The sequence below is a fragment of the Drosophila miranda genome, chromosome 2, assembly GCF_003369915.1.
Source record: "Drosophila miranda strain MSH22 chromosome 2, D.miranda_PacBio2.1, whole genome shotgun sequence".
NCBI classification, from domain to species: Eukaryota; Metazoa; Arthropoda; class Insecta; order Diptera; family Drosophilidae; genus Drosophila; species Drosophila miranda.
Window position 1 is genome coordinate 13,711,785 of NC_046675.1, and position 21,165 is coordinate 13,732,949.

A 21,165-nucleotide genomic window follows, 5' to 3' on the forward strand; every position below is an offset into this window, starting at 1 on the left:
AAGCCCGGACAGCACTCCTCTCCTCTCGCCGCTCCGCCGAGGCGTGCAGATACGTCCGCTTCCCCGTGGTTAATTGCAAAAATAGATATAAGAAAAGCGTACACAAATTATATAAAACGAGAAACAATTATTAATGGCAAAAGTCGAGCTGGCATTACGCATTACGATTTCTGAGCCGAGAGCCGAGAGTCGAGAGTGGGCTAACGAGGCGGCACAAAACGCCACCAAATTGAGTGTCCGTGCAGCTGTCCGCCCGCCCCGTCCGTCCGTCCATCTGTCCGTCTGTCCGTCCGTTTGTCTGTAATTGATAAACTGGCCAAAATGAACTGTCTGCGGCGTTTGTCTTTCTGTCTCTCTGATGGACTGGCGTCGGCTTATTTTACCACAAAAGTTTATTAAACAAAAATGTGTATGTTCACTTCGGTGGAATGAAAATTGCGTTTTATAATCGCATATTTATTTGGTTTTTTTGTGTAACTTTAATTACGCGCTAATAGGTTCAATGTTTTCGCTTCAAAGTGTTGCCAAGAACTGCCCGAAGATCGAAAGATCGAAAGACCGATTAAATGTCGTCGTCGCAAGGTTATGCAATCCGCGAAGGCATACTAAATCAAATGTCCAGAGGCTGATCAGAGCAGATCAAATTATGACAGCATCAGCTCAGCGTTTATCTCCCTAGCTTTTGGAGCAAACCAAAATGATTGATGTGCGGGCAGGAAACCTGCAATCGAACGCTAATCCATTAGCTAGAGGCGATCGTTGAGTGTCTCTCAATTAAGATTTATCCCAGGCAGGCAGGGAGCTAATAGATCCATAAATGCTGCCCAAGAAACATATAGATATCCTTTCTTCTGGCTTTAGATCGTCGCATCTCCACATTAACTCTATCCTGGCAAGGCTGACGAGGGTATTCGAGGCTTCGGCCTGCCAGCCTCATTGTGTTTCTGGCTTCTAAGCCTCACATTTGCTCACATTTTGGCCAGAGCAGATCAAAGCAGAAGGAAGCCAGCCATGGGCCCTGGTGCTTCGGGCTGGCCGGGTTGGGTTGCTTAATTTCTGCTTGGCTGTTATTATTGTTACGTGGCTGGCCTGGTCTGGCCTGGGAGCCCACTCGCAGAGTTCTTTAATGCGGTCATAAAACTCGTGGTCTGTGTAGGAAGCGGATAGTCAGTCGATGGTTGGTCGCTGCTTGCGATAATTCGAAATTGGGGCCCGAGATTGCGGATTATTGAAAAGTAAAATACGAGGCTGGGCGACCATTAAAACTAATTGGCGAGGACTGTACTATATGAATATGAATACGAGTATGAATCGGTCTTTGAATGGCTCTCGATGTGTGGTGTTTGGCGGATGGTTGGATGGACAAGGTAAACAATGAATATGTCTATGTCCCACACCTAACGCACATCAAGTGGCGGACCCTTGACAAGGTCAAGTGAATTGATTTGGAGTGGCAGATCCAAAACGATCCAAGTTTCGTTTTAATGATGTGCCAGATTCGGGCTCCTACACGGCATCGGCATCGGCATCGGCATCGGCATCATTTACACGACAACTCTTGAGATGTTGTCGAGTCTCGGATCGGATCGGATCTGATCTGATCGGATCGGATTGGCTGCCCTTTTATGGGAGAACGGGCCATTGGCGCGAACTTGCCTGTCATCTGCTACAAATCAGCTGTCATAAGCCAGCTAGCTTTTAGTTTTGGTTGCTTTTACAATCACTTTCAAAGCCCCCAAACAAGCGCCAAGCAATTTCTGATAATGATCATTGCAACTCCAACAAAGAGGCGAGGAGGATGAACAGGCAGCAGCACCATTCGAGGCAGAAGTCGCCTCCGATTGCCGATTGAGAAATGCACAATTAAAAGTTGAGCCGCAGACAGCGCCGTTCACCTCACCTGTTGAGAGGTGGCCAAGTCATTAGAATGTACATCGCTTTAATCTGCATTCAGTATCTTTTCATTGAAACAGCGTTACTTTTTGTCTTGCATTCGCAGGTGGTGCGCGCGGCCGATGCGAAGCAGAGCGGCTATGCCGCCGAGGCGCTGGCCGACATAACGCAGCTCTTTGGCCATCTGCATGGCCTTCTCCAGATGTCCGAGCTGAAGCTCATCGAGGGGCTGCGAAAGCCCAGCGTGCCGGCCCAAACGGAGCTGAAGAAAGCCATGGAACTGCTGAACGGCTACGAGGCTGTGATCACGGTAAGAGAATGCCTGTTTATGAATGATTTACGCAACTTCTTCTGGCATTGCAGCATCTGCAGCAGTTGCTGCAAAATGAAGTGCCGAAGGATATGTGGCTCAAGGAGCTGTTGCGTCTGACCTACGAGCATCTGGATAAAATTCCCAGCGGCGTGAAAGTGAGCAAGGTGGACGGCAATCCCTATCGGTATATATATATATAGATATGCTTATATTCAGTGGCAGCAACGATTGTTCAACTCTTGTGCTTATTTTCAGCTTGCCCAGCCACAATGTGTTTTTCCAAAAGGTCGAAAAGTGGGCCCAAATGATCGAAAAGCATTTCGAGTGCGACTACATCGACCCCCGGATTGTGGTGCGCTTCCAGACCGAGTTCGATCGCCAGAGCAGCAGCAGCGTGTCCATCGAGAATGGCGAGAACTCGTTCTGCCGCAGCTCGAGAAGCGGCAAGGAGGATATGTGCCAGCAGCAGGCTGCTATTCGCAGCCGGATGCGGGATCAGAATAAGAGCCAGAGCCAGGAACAGAACCAAAAGCGTCAGTTCAAGATTAATTTCAGAGTAGCCCAGCCAATGATCAATTCGAGTGCAGAAGTGGCCGAGAAAATCCACAAACAGCCAAAGGATGAGGAACTTGAGCGAACCTTCTCGGCAATCGACATCAGCACGAATCAAAACGAAGCGATGGGGGGTAATCCACCACGCCCCACCGACTGGTTCAAGTCCGATGCCCTGGTGAGTGTTCTTTCCATCAAATCGCCAGAGGACTTTTACGTTCTGGGCATCGATGCGGCCGAGGAATTGCGCCGGGAGATAGACTCGTATGTGCCGACGCTCTCCTCCAAGCCCACTACCATTGTGGTGGGCCAGCACTACATTGCCTACGAAGAGGGCCAGGATTTCCTACACCGCGTCCTTGTCCGCCAGAAAGTGACGAATATACCCGACACCTACGATGTCTTTCTGCCCGACATCGGCCTAAATATCAATGTGCACAGCAGAGAGTAAGTGAATTCCATGCATACTCGTATATCGCATCATCCATGCTCTTGAAATGTTCCGAATTCTTGCAGCTTCCGTGAACTTCCCTACCGTTTGACCCTGTTTCCATATGTGGCGGTCCACTGCAGCCTGAGCGAACTGGAGCCCACGAACAGGGAATGGGATGCTCAGGCCAGTGCCCACTTCAAGATGGTCATGAAAAAGTAAGTGATAATTATGCATCTGATTCAGAGACACTGACCCAACGTCCCTTGCAGCCGTCCTGCACATTTGGTCGTGAAGCGTCCGGGTGGCACGCAGCAACGGCACGAAGTGGACCTGATCACCAAGTCCAAGATTTCTGTGCGCGAATCCTTTTTGTACTCTGGACTGGCGCGTAGTCGTGGTGGCGCTGCAACGGACCTGGAGTTATTGGTGGCCCCCAAGGACCAACGCATCCCCAAGGCTAAGCACCAAATCGGAGACGTGCTGATCATACAAATGCTCCATGTGCCTCATCCCCAAGAGTTCTATGTGATGCGCCACAGCTGTGAGAGTGAGCGCTCCGAATTGGACGACTTGATGAAAACCACCATGGACAGCATGGAACTCGCAGATTTTGAGACCATCTTAGTGGGGCGTTTGGAAATGGCCTGCGCGATGCAATTGGAGAACCGTTGGGTGCGCGTTTGCATCGTGAATTTGCTGAAAGATGGTGAGTGCTATGATAGTGGTGGTATGATAGCGTGCTTCATTCAACGTTTCGAACTCTAGGGTACGTGATGGTGCGACTCGTGGACTTTGGATCCACACAGAAGGTATACTGGGATCAGCTGTTCGCGCTGCCCAAGCAATTCATGAAAAGAGAACTATGCATCAAGTGCTGTCTGGCCGATGTGGAGACACTGCAAGCGAACGAATACCTGTGGACGCCGGACGCGATCGCCTCGTTCAAGAAGCTGACCTCGAATCCGAAGATGCAAATGGAGGTGATCAGCGTGCACGAGGATCTGCACCATGTGGCGTTGGGCATCGTTCAATCCGATTCAGAGCCCCTTAGCGTTGGTGTCCTAATGGTTTCCCTGGGACACTGCGCTTCGAATGGTGAAAGCAGCAGGAAGACAGACCCCCTTAACGTGAATAAAATGCGCCTCGATGTGGACACCCGCAACTTCATGGATCAGCAGAAGGGGAATGCCATCGGGCCATCGTCGCCGTTTCAGCCAGACAAGTATCACAAAAAGCAAGTGCACGTTGAGGTACTGTACGTGCGCCATCCACACGAATTCTACGTGACTCTGCCCAGCTTCAAGGACTCGATACAGAAGCTCCAGGAGGCTGTGCAGAAAGACGCTGCCGATAGGTACCGGAATAGCCCCATCAAGTTCGACTGGAAGGAGGGCGATATGTGCTATGTGAAGGCGCGGGCACAGGGCGATCTGACAGAACTCTGGCACCGAGGCGTGTTGATGCGCATCTGTCCACGGACCAATGAACTCACTTTGCCAAAATACGAGGTACAACTGCGCGACCTAGGCGAGCTGGTGCGGGATGTGGAGAATGTGAGCCTGGCCTCGATTTCCGAGGAACAGAAACTCATCGCTGGCAGTGCCCAGCGCTGCCAGCTTCATGGCATTCGACCTAAGAACGACCAGTGGACGGATGACAACATTGATTTCTTCAAGGACCAGCTGCAGGCCTACGATCGGCTATACACGGTTAGCCAAGGTCGGCATGGACAGACGCTAAGCGTCGTCTTGTATGGCTCGCACACGGTTATTAGCGGGCCCTTTAATCCGTCGCGAACCAGGTATGTCAATGTCAACGAGACACTAGTCCTCGCCAGAATGGCAGATAAGGATCCCGAGCAGGACTGTAAGGATGACAAAGACCTGATGCTGGATGCTGATGATGATGCAATCACACATTCTTCGGAAACAGACGCATCCAGTGAGGAGCTGGAAGACCAGTCGTTGGTCGATGAAATCGAATATTTAGAGACTGTTGAGAAAAAATTGCAAAAAATCAAGTTGGCCTTTGAGCACTGCCACGGTATGCCACCTATGGAGCTTCTCAATGATCTGGGCCTGTCCACACCCACCACAGGACAGGTGTTGCCGCCCCCGGGCTGGATGACGTCACGCCCATGCAAGAAATACATTTTCTCAGGCATTGTCACGAACGTGAACTACGACTGTGCCCCCTATATGACCCTGGCCACAGATAAACCCTTCATGAAGTACATGCGCGACCTGCTGGAGATATACTTCGCACCGATGAATGAGCGTCGCGGCCCCAACACGATCACCTATGCGGCGGGACAGCCGGTGCTGGTCACCTATCATATGGACAACTTCCTGTATCGTGGCATTGTGCAGAGTCCAAAGAACGCGAATGGAGAGTATGCAGTGTACTTCGTGGACTACGGGAACATCGAGTTGGCGACGGCGGAGGAGCTGTTGCCATACGCTCCATTTCCCAATCTGAATGCACTCTGCTGGCTGGTGACGATTCACGGCGTGCGGCCCAAGCGCGGAAGGTACACCATTTTGGAGATGGACACCGTGCATAAGAGCCTCGTCATGAAAATGTGCTGTGTGAACGTAAAAGAACACCATGGACCAAATAAGATACCGTCCTGTGAAATAAAAGTGGATTCCTTGGACATAGCCACCATAATGGTGGAAAGCGGAATGGCGGTGCGAGTCGACACACAGATAGAAAAAAAAGCCATTTCAACTCCTCGGGCGACTTTGGATGAGTTTAAGGTCTTCGACGAGCTGAAGACCTTGGCATCAGGTGGTCCAAAAAAGGGGGTGAACGACAAAACCCATTCAACGATCCAGTCCCCGCCGGTTAAGAAGAAGTATAATGCAAAACAGATCAATGGACAGTTCTTCCAGTTCGATCAGGACGTTGACTGCCGACAAGCGGCAAAGGAGCTTAGCCCAATCAGCATTGGGACACATCTCGATAACTTCGATGTGAAAGATGGCATTAACATAAACCCATTACGCCCCCAAGATACCGGCAGCAGTGTGTCAACGGACACTGAGTCCGCCGACATTGACGTCTATGAGAATAAGGATGACGACATGCAAAGCTGCCTTATCGAAGACATCGGTGTGGGTGAAGACAATGAAAAGGAAGACATTGTGGATGAGGATGACGGCAATGAAAATGAAGACATTGTGGTTGAGGATGACGACAATGAAAATGAAAATGAAGAAATTGTCGTCGAGGATGACGACTATGAAAATGAAGAAATTGTCGTTGAGGATGACGGCAAGGAAAATGAAAACATTGTCTATGAAGATGACGACAAGGAAAGACGCACTGTGGCCGACAGAAATGCTGATCAGGTGAAGCCAGACTTTGCTGTTGCCAAGGGTCAGTTGGCTCGCCGCATTGAGCTGCGCCATAAGGTATTTATATCCCCTAATTAGAGATGAGGCCATATTTATAATGCTTTTACTCTTTTTCCCCAAGGAAATGATGGACAACGCAGGATTCGCTCCACTGGACACATCCACAGTTCGGTCTATCTATGGCGGGATGGGCGCCTTCAAATCCCACATTCTGCCGTCTGGCGTGAAAGAGTTCCAGTGTTCTATCGACAGCCTAATCTCAGATACAGAAATTCAAATTTCGCCATGTCTATGTGAGTTCACAAAACGCGATATTAGCCTGATCCAGGAAACAAGCGCCTTGATAAATAAGGCAGCGCCAATTCATCCGAAGCCGGATGCCTTGTGTCTGGCACGTTACTCTAAAGATGAGCTATGGTACCGTGCGACTGTCAAGGAAGTTCATAAGACCACTAAACAAGCTACCGTTTATTACATTGATTTTCATGACACCGAAACGGTGTCCTATGCACACCTGAAGGAGATTCCCAAGGAACTGTTTATGTTTCCGTTGCGTTCATGCCGCGTTAAACTGCACGGGATTAAGAGGAACAAGAAATTCGGAGACAAGACCGTTTATCAGGCCCTGCAAGCTTGCCTCTCTAAGTATACGACTGTCTACGCTAGAGTTCATTACCCCTCGAACTACCATGCCAGCAAGGGCGAACATACCGAAGCAGCTTTTGACTCATCCAGCGACTCCATTAGGGATGGTCACAAGCTGATCGAAGTCGATCTCTACAAGGATAGGCACTCGAAGAAGCGACTGTATGAACCACTTATTGAAAATTGGATGTTCCTGAAAAAGTGAAAATAATCCAAAACATAAATTCAAAACTTCAAATTCTCTACAGCATTTTGAAAATGCGACTTTACTTTACTTTAATTTTAATGGTTACATACATAAAGGAATATGTATCGCAGTCTTCAGTTTCAACATTCTCTTATTATACTAGACATACAAGCATACAAAGTTTTCGTTATATTACATTGCTAATCGGATTTGGATCAAACGAATAAAAGGGTACAACTTTGTACTCTATTGAAGAATTAAATACAATCCAAAACCTAACTACACAATTCACAATTTTCTAACAAATTTTGAATATTCGCCCTCATTTCAATTTTATGAGTACATCAACGAATATGTATCACAATATTAATTTTATTTGTTCCTAACTCATCATCAAGTTAATAAAGTTACCTAATGTTATTAAACTAACAAAATAATCCGTGTTATTTAATGGGGATCATAACTTGTTATTTATACCCGGTACAATTAGAAGGAAACGTTACCGACCATATATCTTACATATGTACATAATATTCGTATTATGCGAACTAGAGAAACCAGACAAAGAGTGCGTGCGAGAGAGACAGAAAATCAGTCTGCGCGTGTCGTCGGGCGCTGCGTAGCCACTGCAAACTGATTTGTTCCTTTTGGCTAAAAAAAATGATCCGATCAGATCCAGATTCAGCAATCTCATAGATACGGTCATTCTCTATGATAGTGCGTTTTTAGTATTCTCTTCAATATGGTGGATGCCACAGATTTTCTTCCTTTGTGTGGGCGGAAGGGGGTGGGGCAAAATATTGAACTATACGTTTAATAGTGAGATCTAACAGGAATGTGGATACCAAATTTGGTTGCACTAGCCTTAATAGTCTCTGAGATGATTTTCGTTCTTTGCGGGGGCGAAAGGGGGTGTGGCGAAATTTTGAAACAAACTTGTCAAGGTGCAATATTACAGGAGCGTGGATACCATATTTGGTTGCTCTAGCTTTTATAGTCTCTGAGATTTAGGAACTCACTTTTAGCAATAGGCAGAGCCGACCATGAAACGTGTGTGTTAGAGAGAGACAGAGCGAGAGAAAATAAAATTGTTTTCATCATTCTATAATAATTATACGATCTGGTTCAGATTCTGCATTCTAGAAGATATAGTCATTCTACGATTTTTCGTTTTCTGTTTTCACGTATCTTGGAAATTGTGGATGCCACAGATTTTCACCCTTTGTGGGGGCGGAAGTGGGCGGGGCAAAGTTTTGAAATATACTTGTAGCAGTCACATATCACAGAAGTCCGGATATACAACGTCGTTTCTCTAGCTCTTATAGTCTTTGAGCACTAGGCGCTGAAGGGGACGGACAGACAGACAGGGCTCAATCGACTCGGCTATTGATGCTGATCAAGTATATACATATTTTATGGGGTCGGAAACGATTCCTTCCGGACGTTACACACATCCATTTTCACCACACATCTAATATACCCCTATACTCATTTTGAGTATCGGGTATAAAAATGAAAAACGAAACGAAAATACGGCAAAAGGCAAAAAGTTTTTGAGCATTCAGTTTGACCAAAACTAACAATAGGATGTGTTTTTAGTTCAAACGACTAGACTAGGATCTGCTGGCAGGGATTGGATGTGATATGGGGTGCCTCTATTTATGCATTTACTTAGAGAAAGAAAACCAAATGCCGTTCCCCTTCGAACAAAAGTAATATACATTTTAATTTTATCCATGTCCCTTAGCCAAAATATAATTAAAGGAAAATAAAAACGAAAAAAGAAAAATAAAAAATGAAAAACGAAACGAAAATACGGCAAAAGGCAAAAAGTTGGTGACGAAGCCAACAACACGCGGTGTTCCCAAGCGGTCCCCCCCATCTAAGTACTAACCGCGCCCGACGCTGCTTAATTTCGGTGATCGGACGAGAACCGATGTATTCAGCGTAGTATGGTCGTTGGCGAAAGCCTGATAGCTGAACGTGGGTTTTCCTTTGTGTTCTGCCTTCGACTGGAGCATTCAGTTTGACAAAAACTAACATTAGGATGTGTTTTTAGTTCAAACGACTAGACTAGGATCTGCTGGCAGGGATTGGATGTGATATGGGGTGCCTCTATTTATGCATTTACTTAGAGAAAGAAAACCAAATGCCGTTCCCCTTCGAACAAAAGTAATATACATTTTAATTTTATCCATGTCCCTTAGCCAAAATATAATTAAAGGAAAATAAAAACGAAAAAAGAAAAATAAAAAATGAAAAACTAAACGAAAATACGGCAAAAGGCAAAAAGTTGGTGACGAAGCCAACAACACGCGGTGTTCCCAAGCGGTCCCCCATCTAAGTACTAACCGCGCCCGACGCTGCTTAATTTCGGTGATCGGACGAGAACCGATGTATTCAGCGTAGTATGGTCGTTGGCGAAAGCCTGAGAGCTGAACCTTGGTTTTCCTTTGTGTTCTGCCTTCGACTGGAGCATTCAGTTTGACAAAAACTAACTGTAGGATGTGTTTTTAGTTCAAACGACTAGACTAGGATCTGCTGGCAGGGATTGGATGTGATATGGGGTGCCTCTATTTATGTATTTACTTAGAGAAAGAAAACCAAATGCCGTTCCCCTTCGAACAAAAGTAATATACATTTTAATTTTATCCATGTCCCTTAGCCAAAATATAATTAAAGGAAAATAAAAACGAAAAAAGAAAAATAAAAAATGAAAAATGAAAAACGAAACGAAAATACGGCAAAAGGCAAAAAGTTGGTGACGAAGCCAACAACACGCGGTGTTCCCAAGCGGTCCCCCATCTAAGTACTAACCGCGCCCGACGCTGCTTAATTTCGGTGATCGGACGAGAACCGATGTATTCAGCGTAGTATGGTCGTTGGCGAAAGCCTGATAGTTGAACGTGGGTTTTCCTTTGTGTTCTGCCTTCGACTGGAGCATTCAGTTTGACAAAAACTAACAATAGGATGTGTTTTTAGTTCAAACGACTAGACTAGGATCTGCTGGCAGGGATTGGATGTGATATGGGGTGCCTCTATTTATGTATTTACTTAGAGAAAGAAAACCAAATGCCGTTCCGCTTCGAACAAAAGTAATATACATTTTAATTTTATCCGTGTCCCTTAGCCAAAATATAATTAAAGGAAAATAAAAACGAAAAAAGAAAAATAAAAAATGAAAAACGAAACGAAAATACGGCAAAAGACAAAAAGTTGGTGACGAAGCCAACAACACGCGGTGTTCCCAAGCGGTCCCCCATCTAAGTACTAACCGCGCCCGACGCTGCTTAATTTCGGTGATCGGACGAGAACCGATGTATTCAGCGTAGTATGGTCGTTGGCGAAAGCCTGATAGCTGAACGTGGGTTTTCCTTTGTGTTCTGCCTTCGACTGAAGTATTCAGTTTGACAAAAACTAACAGTAGGATGTGTTTTTAGTTCAAACGACTAGACTAGGATCTGCTGGCAGGGATTGGATGTGATATGGGGTGCCTCTATTTATGTATTTACTTAGAGAAAGAAAACCAAATGCCGTTCCCCTTCGAACAAAAGTAATATACATTTTAATTTTATCCATGTCCCTTAGCCAAAATATAATTAAAGGAAAATAAAAACGAAAAAAGAAAAATAAAAAATGAAAAATGAAAAACGAAACGAAAATACGGCAAAAGGCAAAAAGTTGGTGACGAAGCCAACAACACGCGGTGTTCCCAAGCGGTCCCCCATCTAAGTACTAACCGCGCCCGACGCTGCTTAATTTCGGTGATCGGACGAGAACCGATGTATTCAGCGTAGTATGGTCGTTGGCGAAAGCCTGATAGCTGAACGTGGGTTTTCCTTTGTGTTCTGCCTTCGACTGAAGTATTCAGTTTGACAAAAACTAACAGTAGGATGTGTTTTTAGTTCAAACGACTAGACTAGGATCTGCTGGCAGGGATTGGATGTGATATGGGGTGCCTCTATTTATGCATTTACTTAGAGAAAGAAAACCAAATGCCGTTCCCCTTCGAACAAAAGTAATATACATTTTAATTTTATCCATGTCCCTTAGCCAAAATATAATTAAAGGAAAATAAAAACGAAAAAAGAGAAATAAAAAATGAAAAACTAAACGAAAATACGGCAAAAGGCAAAAAGTTGGTGACGAAGCCAACAACACGCGGTGTTCCCAAGCGGTCCCCCATCTAAGTACTAACCGCGCCCGACGCTGCTTAATTTCGGTGATCGGACGAGAACCGATGTATTCAGCGTAGTATGGTCGTTGGCGAAAGCCTGATAGCTGAACGTGGGTTTTCCTTTGTGTTCTGCCTTCGACTGGAGCAGCTGAACGTGGGTTTTCCTTTGTGTTCTGCCTTCGACTGGAGCATTCAGTTTGACAAAAACTAACAATAGGATGTGTTTTTAGTTCAAACGACTAGACTAGGATCTGCTGGCAGGGATTGGATGTGATATGGGGTGCCTCTATTTATGCATTTACTTAGAGAAAGAAAACCAAATGCCGTTCCCCTTCGAACAAAAGTAATATACATTTTAATTTTATCCATGTCCCTTAGCCAAAATATAATTAAAGGAAAATAAAAACGAAAAAAGAGAAATAAAAAATGAAAAACTAAACGAAAATACGGCAAAAGGCAAAAAGTTGGTGACGAAGCCAACAACACGCGGTGTTCCCAAGCGGTCCCCCATCTAAGTACTAACCGCGCCCGACGCTGCTTAATTTCGGTGATCGGACGAGAACCGATGTATTCAGCGTAGTATGGTCGTTGGCGAAAGCCTGATAGCTGAACGTGGGTTTTCCTTTGTGTTCTGCCTTCGACTGAAGTATTCAGTTTGACAAAAACTAACAGTAGGATGTGTTTTTAGTTCAAACGACTAGACTAGGATCTGCTGGCAGGGATTGGATGTGATATGGGGTGCCTCTATTTATGCATTTACTTAGAGAAAGAAAACCAAATGCCGTTCCCCTTCGAACAAAAGTAATATACATTTTAATTTTATCCATGTCCCTTAGCCAAAATATAATTAAAGGAAAATAAAAACGAAAAAAGAGAAATAAAAAATGAAAAACTAAACGAAAATACGGCAAAAGGCAAAAAGTTGGTGACGAAGCCAACAACACGCGGTGTTCCCAAGCGGTCCCCCATCTAAGTACTAACCGCGCCCGACGCTGCTTAATTTCGGTGATCGGACGAGAACCGATGTATTCAGCGTAGTATGGTCGTTGGCGAAAGCCTGATAGCTGAACGTGGGTTTTCCTTTGTGTTCTGCCTTCGACTGGAGCATTCAGTTTGACAAAAACTAACAATAGGATGTGTTTTTAGTTCAAACGACTAGACTAGGATCTGCTGGCAGGGATTGGATGTGATATGGGGTGCCTCTATTTATGCATTTACTTAGAGAAAGAAAACCAAATGCCGTTCCCCTTCGAACAAAAGTAATATACATTTTAATTTTATCCATGTCCCTTAGCCAAAATATAATTAAAGGAAAATAAAAACGAAAAAAGAGAAATAAAAAATGAAAAACTAAACGAAAATACGGCAAAAGGCAAAAAGTTGGTGACGAAGCCAACAACACGCGGTGTTCCCAAGCGGTCCCCCATCTAAGTACTAACCGCGCCCGACGCTGCTTAATTTCGGTGATCGGACGAGAACCGATGTATTCAGCGTAGTATGGTCGTTGGCGACAGCCTGATAGCTGAACGTGGGTTTTCCTTTGTGTTCTGCCTTCGACTGAAGCATTCAGTTTGACAAAAACTAACAATAGGATGTGTTTTTAGTTCAAACGACTAGACTAGGATCTGCTGGCAGGGATTGGATTCGATATGGGGTGCCTCCCTCTATTTATGAATTTACTTATAGAAAGAAAACCAAATGCCGTTCCCCTTCGAACAAAAGTAATATACATTTTAATTTTATCCATGTCCCTTAGCCAAAATATAATTAAAGGAAAATAAAAACGAAAAAAGAGAAATAAAAAATGAAAAACTAAACGAAAATACGGCAAAAGGCAAAAAGTTGGTGACGAAGCCAACAACACGCGGTGTTCCCAAGCGGTCCCCCATCTAAGTACTAACCGCGCCCGACGCTGCTTAATTTCGGTGATCGGACGAGAACCGATGTATTCAGCGTAGTATGGTCGTTGGCGAAAGCCTGATAGCTGAACGTGGGTTTTCCTTTGTGTTCTGCCTTCGACTGAAGCATTCAGTTTGACAAAAACTAACAATAGGATGTGTTTTTAGTTCAAACGACTAGACTAGGATCTGCTGGCAGGGATTGGATGTGATATGGGGTGCCTCCCTCTATTTATGAATTTACTTATAGAAAGAAAACCAAATGCCGTTCCCCTTCGAACAAAAGTAATATACATTTTAATTTTATCCATGTCCCTTAGCCAAAATATAATTAAAGGAAAATAAAAACGAAAAAAGAGAAATAAAAAATGAAAAACTAAACGAAAATACGGCAAAAGGCAAAAAGTTGGTGACGAAGCCAACAACACGCGGTGTTCCCAAGCGGTCCCCCATCTAAGTACTAACCGCGCCCGACGCTGCTTAATTTCGGTGATCGGACGAGAACCGATGTATTCAGCGTAGTATGGTCGTTGGCGAAAGCCTGATAGCTGAACGTGGGTTTTCCTTTGTGTTCTGCCTTCGACTGAAGCATTCAGTTTGACAAAAACTAACAATAGGATGTGTTTTTAGTTCAAACGACTAGACTAGGATCTGCTGGCAGGGATTGGATTCGATATGGGGTGCCTCCCTCTATTTATGAATTTACTTATAGAAAGAAAACCAAATGCCGTTCCCCTTCGAACAAAAGTAATATACATTTTAATTTTATCCATGTCCCTTAGCCAAAATATAATTAAAGGAAAATAAAAACGAAAAAAGAGAAATAAAAAATGAAAAACTAAACGAAAATACGGCAAAAGGCAAAAAGTTGGTGACGAAGCCAACAACACGCGGTGTTCCCAAGCGGTCCCCCATCTAAGTACTAACCGCGCCCGACGCTGCTTAATTTCGGTGATCGGACGAGAACCGATGTATTCAGCGTAGTATGGTCGTTGGCGACAGCCTGATAGCTGAACGTGGGTTTTCCTTTGTGTTCTGCCTTCGACTGAAGCATTCAGTTTGACAAAAACTAACAATAGGATGTGTTTTTAGTTCAAACGACTAGACTAGGATCTGCTGGCAGGGATTGGATTCGATATGGGGTGCCTCCCTCTATTTATGAATTTACTTATAGAAAGAAAACCAAATGCCGTTCCCCTTCGAACAAAAGTAATATACATTTTAATTTTATCCATGTCCCTTAGCCAAAATATAATTAAAGGAAAATAAAAACGAAAAAAGAGAAATAAAAAATGAAAAACTAAACGAAAATACGGCAAAAGGCAAAAAGTTGGTGACGAAGCCAACAACACGCGGTGTTCCCAAGCGGTCCCCCATCTAAGTACTAACCGCGCCCGACGCTGCTTAATTTCGGTGATCGGACGAGAACCGATGTATTCAGCGTAGTATGGTCGTTGGCGAAAGCCTGATAGCTGAACGTGGGTTTTCCTTTGTGTTCTGCCTTCGACTGAAGCATTCAGTTTGACAAAAACTAACAATAGGATGTGTTTTTAGTTCAAACGACTAGACTAGGATCTGCTGGCAGGGATTGGATGTGATATGGGGTGCCTCTATTTATGAATTTACTTAGAGAAAGAAAACCAAATGCCGTTCCCCTTCGAACAAAAGTAATATACATTTTAATTTTATCCATGTCCCTTAGCCAAAATATAATTAAAGGAAAATAAAAACGAAAAAAGAGAAATAAAAAATGAAAAACTAAACGAAAATACGGCAAAAGGCAAAAAGTTGGTGACGAAGCCAACAACACGCGGTGTTCCCAAGCGGTCCCCCATCTAAGTACTAACCGCGCCCGACGCTGCTTAATTTCGGTGATCGGACGAGAACCGATGTATTCAGCGTAGTATGGTCGTTGGCGACAGCCTGATAGCTGAACGTGGGTTTTCCTTTGTGTTCTGCCTTCGACTGAAGCATTCAGTTTGACAAAAACTAACAATAGGATGTGTTTTTAGTTCAAACGACTAGACTAGGATCTGCTGGCAGGGATTGGATGTGATATGGGGTGCCTCTATTTATGAATTTACTTAGAGAAAGAAAACCAAATGCCGTTCCCCTTCGAACAAAAGTAATATACATTTTAATTTTATCCATGTCCCTTAGCCAAAATATAATTAAAGGAAAATAAAAACGAAAAAAGAGAAATAAAAAATGAAAAACTAAACGAAAATACGGCAAAAGGCAAAAAGTTGGTGACGAAGCCAACAACACGCGGTGTTCCCAAGCGGTCCCCCATCTAAGTACTAACCGCGCCCGACGCTGCTTAATTTCGGTGATCGGACGAGAACCGATGTATTCAGCGTAGTATGGTCGTTGGCGAAAGCCTGAGAGCTGAACCTTGGTTTTCCTTTGTGTTCTGCCTTCGACTGGAGCATTCAGTTTGACAAAAACTAACTGTAGGATGTGTTTTTAGTTCAAACGACTAGACTAGGATCTGCTGGCAGGGATCGGATGTGATATGGGGTGCCTCTATTTATGTATTTACTTAGAGAAAGAAAACCAAATGCCGTTCCCCTTCGAACAAAAGTAATATACATTTTAATTTTATCCATGTCCCTTAGCCAAAATATAATTAAAGGAAAATAAAAACGAAAAACGAAAAAAGAAAAATAAAAAATGAAAAATGAAAAACGAAACGAAAATACGGCAAAAAGTTGGTGACGAAGCCAACAACACGCGGTGTTCCCAAGCGGTCCCCCATCTAAGTACTAACCGCGCCCGACGCTGCTTAATTTCGGTGATCGGACGAGAACCGATGTATTCAGCGTAGTATGGTCGTTGGCGAAAGCCTGAGAGCTGAACCTTGGTTTTCCTTTGTGTTCTGCCTTCGACTGGAGCATTCAGTTTGACAAAAACTAACTGTAGGATGTGTTTTTAGTTCAAACGACTAGACTAGGATCTGCTGGCAGGGATTGGATGTGATATGGGGTGCCTCTATTTATGAATTTACTTAGAGAAAGAAAACCAAATGCCGTTCCCCTTCGAACAAAAGTAATATACATTTTAATTTTATCCATGTCCCTTAGCCAAAATATAATTAAAGGAAAATAAAAACGAAAAAAGAGAAATAAAAAATGAAAAACTAAACGAAAATACGGCAAAAGGCAAAAAGTTGGTGACGAAGCCAACAACACGCGGTGTTCCCAAGCGGTCCCCCATCTAAGTACTAACCGCGCCCGACGCTGCTTAATTTCGGTGATCGGACGAGAACCGATGTATTCAGCGTAGTATGGTCGTTGGCGAAAGCCTGATAGCTGAACGTGGGTTTTCCTTTGTGTTCTGCCTTCGACTGGAGCAGCTGAACGTGGGTTTTCCTTTGTGTTCTGCCTTCGACTGGAGCATTCAGTTTGACCAAAACTAACAATAGGATGTGTTTTTAGTTCAAACGACTAGATAGGATCTGCTGGCAGGGATTGGATGTGATATGGGGTGCCTCTATTTATGCATTTACTTAGAGAAAGAAAACCAAATGCCGTTCCCCTTCGAACAAAAGTAATATACATTTTAATTTTATCCGTGTCCCTTAGCCAAAATATAATTAAAGGAAAATAAAAACGAAAAAAGAAAAATAAAAAATGAAAAACGAAACGAAAATACGGCAAAAGGCAAAAAGTTGGTGACGAAGCCAACAACACGCGGTGTTCCCAAGCGGTCCCCCATCTAAGTACTAACCGCGCCCGACGCTGCTTAATTTCGGTGATCGGACGAGAACCGATGTATTCAGCGTAGTATGGTCGTTGGCGAAAGCCTGATAGCTGAACGTGGGTTTTCCTTTGTGTTCTGCCTTCGACTGGAGCATTCAGTTTGACAAAAACTAACAATAGGATGTGTTTTTAGTTCAAACGACTAGACTAGGATCTGCTGGCAGGGATTGGATGTGATATGGGGTGCCTCTATTTATGCATTTACTTAGAGAAAGAAAACCAAATGCCGTTCCCCTTCGAACAAAAGTAATATACATTTTAATTTTATCCATGTCCCTTAGCCAAAATATAATTAAAGGAAAATAAAAACGAAAAAAGAGAAATAAAAAATGAAAAACTAAACGAAAATACGGCAAAAGGCAAAAAGTTGGTGACGAAGCCAACAACACGCGGTGTTCCCAAGCGGTCCCCCATCTAAGTACTAACCGCGCCCGACGCTGCTTAATTTCGGTGATCGGACGAGAACCGATGTATTCAGCGTAGTATGGTCGTTGGCGACAGCCTGATAGCTGAACCTTGGTTTTCCTTTGTGTTCTGCCTTCGACTGGAGCATTCAGTTTGACAAAAACTAACTGTAGGATGTGTTTTTAGTTCAAACGACTAGACTAGGATCTGCTGGCAGGGATCGGATGTGATATGGGGTGCCTCTATTTATGTATTTACTTAGAGAAAGAAAACCAAATGCCGTTCCCCTTCGAACAAAAGTAATATACATTTTAATTTTATCCATGTCCCTTAGCCAAAATATAATTAAAGGAAAATAAAAACGAAAAAAGAAAAATAAAAAATGAAAAACGAAACGAAAATACGGCAAAAGGCAAAAAGTTGGTGACGAAGCCAACAACACGCGGTGTTCCCAAGCGGTCCCCCATCTAAGTACTAACCGCGCCCGACGCTGCTTAATTTCGGTGATCGGACGAGAACCGATGTATTCAGCGTAGTATGGTCGTTGGCGAAAGCCTGATAGCTGAACCTTGGTTTTCCTTTGTGTTCTGCCTTCGACTGGAGCATTCAGTTTGACAAAAACTAACTGTAGGATGTGTTTTTAGTTCAAACGACTAGACTAGGATCTGCTGGCAGGGATCGGATGTGATATGGGGTGCCTCTATTTATGTATTTACTTAGAGAAAGAAAACCAAATGCCGTTCCCCTTCGAACAAAAGTAATATACATTTTAATTTTATCCATGTCCCTTAGCCAAAATATAATTAAAGGAAAATAAAAACGAAAAAAGAAAAATAAAAAATGAAAAACGAAACGAAAATACGGCAAAAGGCAAAAAGTTGGTGACGAAGCCAACAACACGCGGTGTTCCCAAGCGGTCCCCCATCTAAGTACTAACCGCGCCCGACGCTGCTTAATTTCGGTGATCGGACGAGAACCGATGTATTCAGCGTAGTATGGTCGTTGGCGACAGCCTGATAGCTGAACGTGGGTTTTCCTTTGTGTTCTGCCTTCGACTGAAGCATTCAGTTTGACAAAAACTAACAATAGGATGTGTTTTTAGTTCAAACGACTAGACTAGGATCTGCTGGCAGGGATTGGATGTGATATGGGGTGCCTCCCTCTATTTATGAATTTACTTATAGAAAGAAAACCAAATGCCGTTCCCCTTCGAACAAAAGTAATATACATTTTAATTTTATCCATGTCCCTTAGCCAAAATATAATTAAAGGAAAATAAAAACGAAAAAAGAAAAATAAAAAATGAAAAACGAAACGAAAATACGGCAAAAGGCAAAAAGTTGGTGACGAAGCCAACAACACGCGGTGTTCCCAAGCGGTCCCCCATCTAAGTACTAACCGCGCCCGACGCTGCTTAATTTCGGTGATCGGACGAGAACCGATGTATTCAGCGTAGTATGGTCGTTGGCGAAAGCCTGAGAGCTGAACGTGGGTTTTCCTTTGTGTTCTGCCTTCGACTGGAGCATTCAGTTTGACAAAAACTAACAATAGGATGTGTTTTTAGTTCAAACGACTAGACTAGGATCTGCTGGCAGGGATTGGATGTGATATGGGGTGCCTCTATTTATGAATTTACTTAGAGAAAGAAAACCAAATGCCGTTCCCCTTCGAACAAAAGTAATATACATTTTAATTTTATCCATGTCCCTTAGCCAAAATATAATTAAAGGAAAATAAAAACGAAAAAAGAAAAATAAAAAATGAAAAACGAAACGAAAATACGGCAAAAGGCAAAAAGTTGGTGACGAAGCCAACAACACGCGGTGTTCCCAAGCGGTCCCCCATCTAAGTACTAACCGCGCCCGACGCTGCTTAATTTCGGTGATCGGACGAGAACCGATGTATTCAGCGTAGTATGGTCGTTGGCGAAAGCCTGAGAGCTGAACGTGGGTTTTCCTTTGTGTTCTGCCTTCGACTGGAGCATTCAGTTTGACAAAAACTAACAATAGGATGTGTTTTTAGTTCAAACGACTAGATAGGATCTGCTGGCAGGGATTGGATGTGATATGGGGTGCCTCTATTTATGCATTTACTTAGAGAAAGAAAACCAAATGCCGTTCCCCTTCGAACAAAAGTAATATACATTTTAATTTTATCCGTGTCCCTTAGCCAAAATATAATTAAAGGAAAATAAAAACGAAAAAAGAAAAATAAAAAATGAAAAATGAAAAACGAAACGAAAATACGGCAAAAGGCAAAAAGTTGGTGACGAAGCCAACAACACGCGGTGTTCCCAAGCGGTCCCCCATCTAAGTACTAACCGCGCCCGACGCTGCTTAATTTCGGTGATCGGACGAGAACCGATGTATTCAGCGTAGTATGGTCGTTGGCGAAAGCCTGATAGCTGAACGTGGGTTTTCCTTTGTGTTCTGCCTTCGACTGGAGCATTCAGTTTGACAAAAACTAACAATAGGATGTGTTTTTAGTTCAAACGACTAGACTAGGATCTGCTGGCAGGGATTGGATGTGATATGGGGTGCCTCTATTTATGAATTTACTTAGAGAAAGAAAACCAAATGCCGTTCCCCTTCGAACAAAAGTAATATACATTTTAATTTTATCCATGTCCCTTAGCCAAAATATAATTAAAGGAAAATAAAAACGAAAAAAGAAAAATAAAAAATGAAAAACTAAACGAAAATACGGCAAAAGGCAAAAAGTTGGTGACGAAGCCAACAACACGCGGTGTTCCCAAGCGGTCCCCCATCTAAGTACTAACCGCGCCCGACGCTGCTTAATTTCGGTGATCGGACGAGAACCGATGTATTCAGCGTAGTATGGTCGTTGGCGACAGCCTGATAGCTGAACCTTGGTTTTCCTTTGTGTTCTGCCTTCGACTGGAGCATTCAGTTTGACAAAAACTAACTGTAGGATGTGTTTTTAGTTCAAACGACTAGACTAGGATCTGCTGGCAGGGATCGGATGTGATATGGGGTGCCTCTATTTATGTATTTACTTAGAGAAAGAAAACCAAATGCCGTTCCCCTTCGAACAAAAGTAATATACATTTTAATTTTATCCATGTCCCTTAGCCAAAATATAATTAAAGGAAAATAAAAACGAAAAAAGAAAAATAAAAAATGAAAAACGAAACGAAAATACGGCAAAAGGCAAAAAGTTGGTGACGAAGCCAACAACACGCGGTGTTCCCAAGCGGTCCCCCATCTAAGTACTAACCGCGCCCGACGCTGCTTAATTTCGGTGATCGGACGAGAACCGATGTATTCAGCGTAGTATGGTCGTTGGCGACAGCCTGATAGCTGAACGTGGGTTTTCCTTTGTGTTCTGCCTTCGACTGAAGCATTCAGTTTGACAAAAACTAACAATAGGATGTGTTTTTAGTTCAAACGACTAGACTAGGATCTGCTGGCAGGGATTGGATGTGATATGGGGTGCCTCCCTCTATTTATGAATTTACTTATAGAAAGAAAACCAAATGCCGTTCCCCTTCGAACAAAAGTAATATACATTTTAATTTTATC

The 21,165-nt window shown here is 43.6% G+C and overlaps 1 protein-coding gene, 25 non-coding genes and 1 pseudogene across 26 annotated transcripts in view; 1 reads left to right on the plus strand and 26 right to left on the minus strand.

Moving 5' to 3' along the window:
• LOC108155874 overlaps positions 1-7,558 on the plus strand; it is a 72,901-nt gene extending 65,343 nt beyond the window's left edge. Inside the window, exons 4-10 of the mRNA XM_017286996.2 lie at positions 2,000-2,203; positions 2,257-2,390; positions 2,462-3,205; positions 3,275-3,406; positions 3,461-3,897; positions 3,957-6,607; positions 6,672-7,558. Coding sequence (XP_017142485.1) covers positions 2,000-2,203; positions 2,257-2,390; positions 2,462-3,205; positions 3,275-3,406; positions 3,461-3,897; positions 3,957-6,607; positions 6,672-7,400 — 5,031 coding nt within the window. The 3' untranslated portion in view covers positions 7,401-7,558. The remainder of the gene's footprint in view (positions 1-1,999; positions 2,204-2,256; positions 2,391-2,461; positions 3,206-3,274; positions 3,407-3,460; positions 3,898-3,956; positions 6,608-6,671) is intronic.
• A 1,667-nt stretch (positions 7,559-9,225) lies between these two features.
• Positions 9,226-9,346, minus strand: LOC117187580 (annotated as a pseudogene).
• Positions 9,347-9,685: 339 nt separating this feature from the next.
• On the minus strand, positions 9,686-9,804 carry LOC117187486. Its single transcript, XR_004472150.1, has one exon. It is a non-coding gene; the product is annotated as a 5S ribosomal RNA (ribosomal RNA).
• Positions 9,805-10,150: 346 nt separating this feature from the next.
• Positions 10,151-10,269, minus strand: LOC117187604. The gene has a single exon (XR_004472259.1). It is a non-coding gene; the product is annotated as a 5S ribosomal RNA (ribosomal RNA).
• Positions 10,270-10,608: 339 nt separating this feature from the next.
• On the minus strand, positions 10,609-10,727 carry LOC117187618. The gene has a single exon (XR_004472272.1). It is a non-coding gene; the product is annotated as a 5S ribosomal RNA (ribosomal RNA).
• A 346-nt stretch (positions 10,728-11,073) lies between these two features.
• On the minus strand, positions 11,074-11,192 carry LOC117187629. Its single transcript, XR_004472283.1, has one exon. It is a non-coding gene; the product is annotated as a 5S ribosomal RNA (ribosomal RNA).
• A 339-nt stretch (positions 11,193-11,531) lies between these two features.
• On the minus strand, positions 11,532-11,650 carry LOC117187641. The gene has a single exon (XR_004472294.1). It is a non-coding gene; the product is annotated as a 5S ribosomal RNA (ribosomal RNA).
• A 383-nt stretch (positions 11,651-12,033) lies between these two features.
• On the minus strand, positions 12,034-12,152 carry LOC117187492. Its single transcript, XR_004472156.1, has one exon. It is a non-coding gene; the product is annotated as a 5S ribosomal RNA (ribosomal RNA).
• A 339-nt stretch (positions 12,153-12,491) lies between these two features.
• LOC117187504 lies at positions 12,492-12,610 on the minus strand. Its single transcript, XR_004472167.1, has one exon. It is a non-coding gene; the product is annotated as a 5S ribosomal RNA (ribosomal RNA).
• A 339-nt stretch (positions 12,611-12,949) lies between these two features.
• LOC117187516 lies at positions 12,950-13,068 on the minus strand. Its single transcript, XR_004472178.1, has one exon. It is a non-coding gene; the product is annotated as a 5S ribosomal RNA (ribosomal RNA).
• Positions 13,069-13,411: 343 nt separating this feature from the next.
• On the minus strand, positions 13,412-13,530 carry LOC117187528. Its single transcript, XR_004472189.1, has one exon. It is a non-coding gene; the product is annotated as a 5S ribosomal RNA (ribosomal RNA).
• A 343-nt stretch (positions 13,531-13,873) lies between these two features.
• LOC117187539 lies at positions 13,874-13,992 on the minus strand. The gene has a single exon (XR_004472200.1). It is a non-coding gene; the product is annotated as a 5S ribosomal RNA (ribosomal RNA).
• Positions 13,993-14,335: 343 nt separating this feature from the next.
• On the minus strand, positions 14,336-14,454 carry LOC117187551. Its single transcript, XR_004472211.1, has one exon. It is a non-coding gene; the product is annotated as a 5S ribosomal RNA (ribosomal RNA).
• Positions 14,455-14,797: 343 nt separating this feature from the next.
• On the minus strand, positions 14,798-14,916 carry LOC117187563. The gene has a single exon (XR_004472222.1). It is a non-coding gene; the product is annotated as a 5S ribosomal RNA (ribosomal RNA).
• A 339-nt stretch (positions 14,917-15,255) lies between these two features.
• Positions 15,256-15,374, minus strand: LOC117187574. Its single transcript, XR_004472233.1, has one exon. It is a non-coding gene; the product is annotated as a 5S ribosomal RNA (ribosomal RNA).
• Positions 15,375-15,713: 339 nt separating this feature from the next.
• On the minus strand, positions 15,714-15,832 carry LOC117187586. Its single transcript, XR_004472242.1, has one exon. It is a non-coding gene; the product is annotated as a 5S ribosomal RNA (ribosomal RNA).
• Positions 15,833-16,178: 346 nt separating this feature from the next.
• LOC117187598 lies at positions 16,179-16,297 on the minus strand. The gene has a single exon (XR_004472253.1). It is a non-coding gene; the product is annotated as a 5S ribosomal RNA (ribosomal RNA).
• A 339-nt stretch (positions 16,298-16,636) lies between these two features.
• On the minus strand, positions 16,637-16,755 carry LOC117187608. Its single transcript, XR_004472262.1, has one exon. It is a non-coding gene; the product is annotated as a 5S ribosomal RNA (ribosomal RNA).
• A 382-nt stretch (positions 16,756-17,137) lies between these two features.
• On the minus strand, positions 17,138-17,256 carry LOC117187609. The gene has a single exon (XR_004472263.1). It is a non-coding gene; the product is annotated as a 5S ribosomal RNA (ribosomal RNA).
• A 339-nt stretch (positions 17,257-17,595) lies between these two features.
• On the minus strand, positions 17,596-17,714 carry LOC117187610. Its single transcript, XR_004472264.1, has one exon. It is a non-coding gene; the product is annotated as a 5S ribosomal RNA (ribosomal RNA).
• Positions 17,715-18,053: 339 nt separating this feature from the next.
• Positions 18,054-18,172, minus strand: LOC117187611. The gene has a single exon (XR_004472265.1). It is a non-coding gene; the product is annotated as a 5S ribosomal RNA (ribosomal RNA).
• A 339-nt stretch (positions 18,173-18,511) lies between these two features.
• On the minus strand, positions 18,512-18,630 carry LOC117187612. The gene has a single exon (XR_004472266.1). It is a non-coding gene; the product is annotated as a 5S ribosomal RNA (ribosomal RNA).
• Positions 18,631-18,973: 343 nt separating this feature from the next.
• Positions 18,974-19,092, minus strand: LOC117187613. Its single transcript, XR_004472267.1, has one exon. It is a non-coding gene; the product is annotated as a 5S ribosomal RNA (ribosomal RNA).
• A 339-nt stretch (positions 19,093-19,431) lies between these two features.
• LOC117187614 lies at positions 19,432-19,550 on the minus strand. Its single transcript, XR_004472268.1, has one exon. It is a non-coding gene; the product is annotated as a 5S ribosomal RNA (ribosomal RNA).
• Positions 19,551-19,895: 345 nt separating this feature from the next.
• On the minus strand, positions 19,896-20,014 carry LOC117187615. The gene has a single exon (XR_004472269.1). It is a non-coding gene; the product is annotated as a 5S ribosomal RNA (ribosomal RNA).
• Positions 20,015-20,353: 339 nt separating this feature from the next.
• On the minus strand, positions 20,354-20,472 carry LOC117187616. The gene has a single exon (XR_004472270.1). It is a non-coding gene; the product is annotated as a 5S ribosomal RNA (ribosomal RNA).
• Positions 20,473-20,811: 339 nt separating this feature from the next.
• Positions 20,812-20,930, minus strand: LOC117187617. The gene has a single exon (XR_004472271.1). It is a non-coding gene; the product is annotated as a 5S ribosomal RNA (ribosomal RNA).
• Between the last annotated feature and the right edge of the window lie 235 nt (positions 20,931-21,165).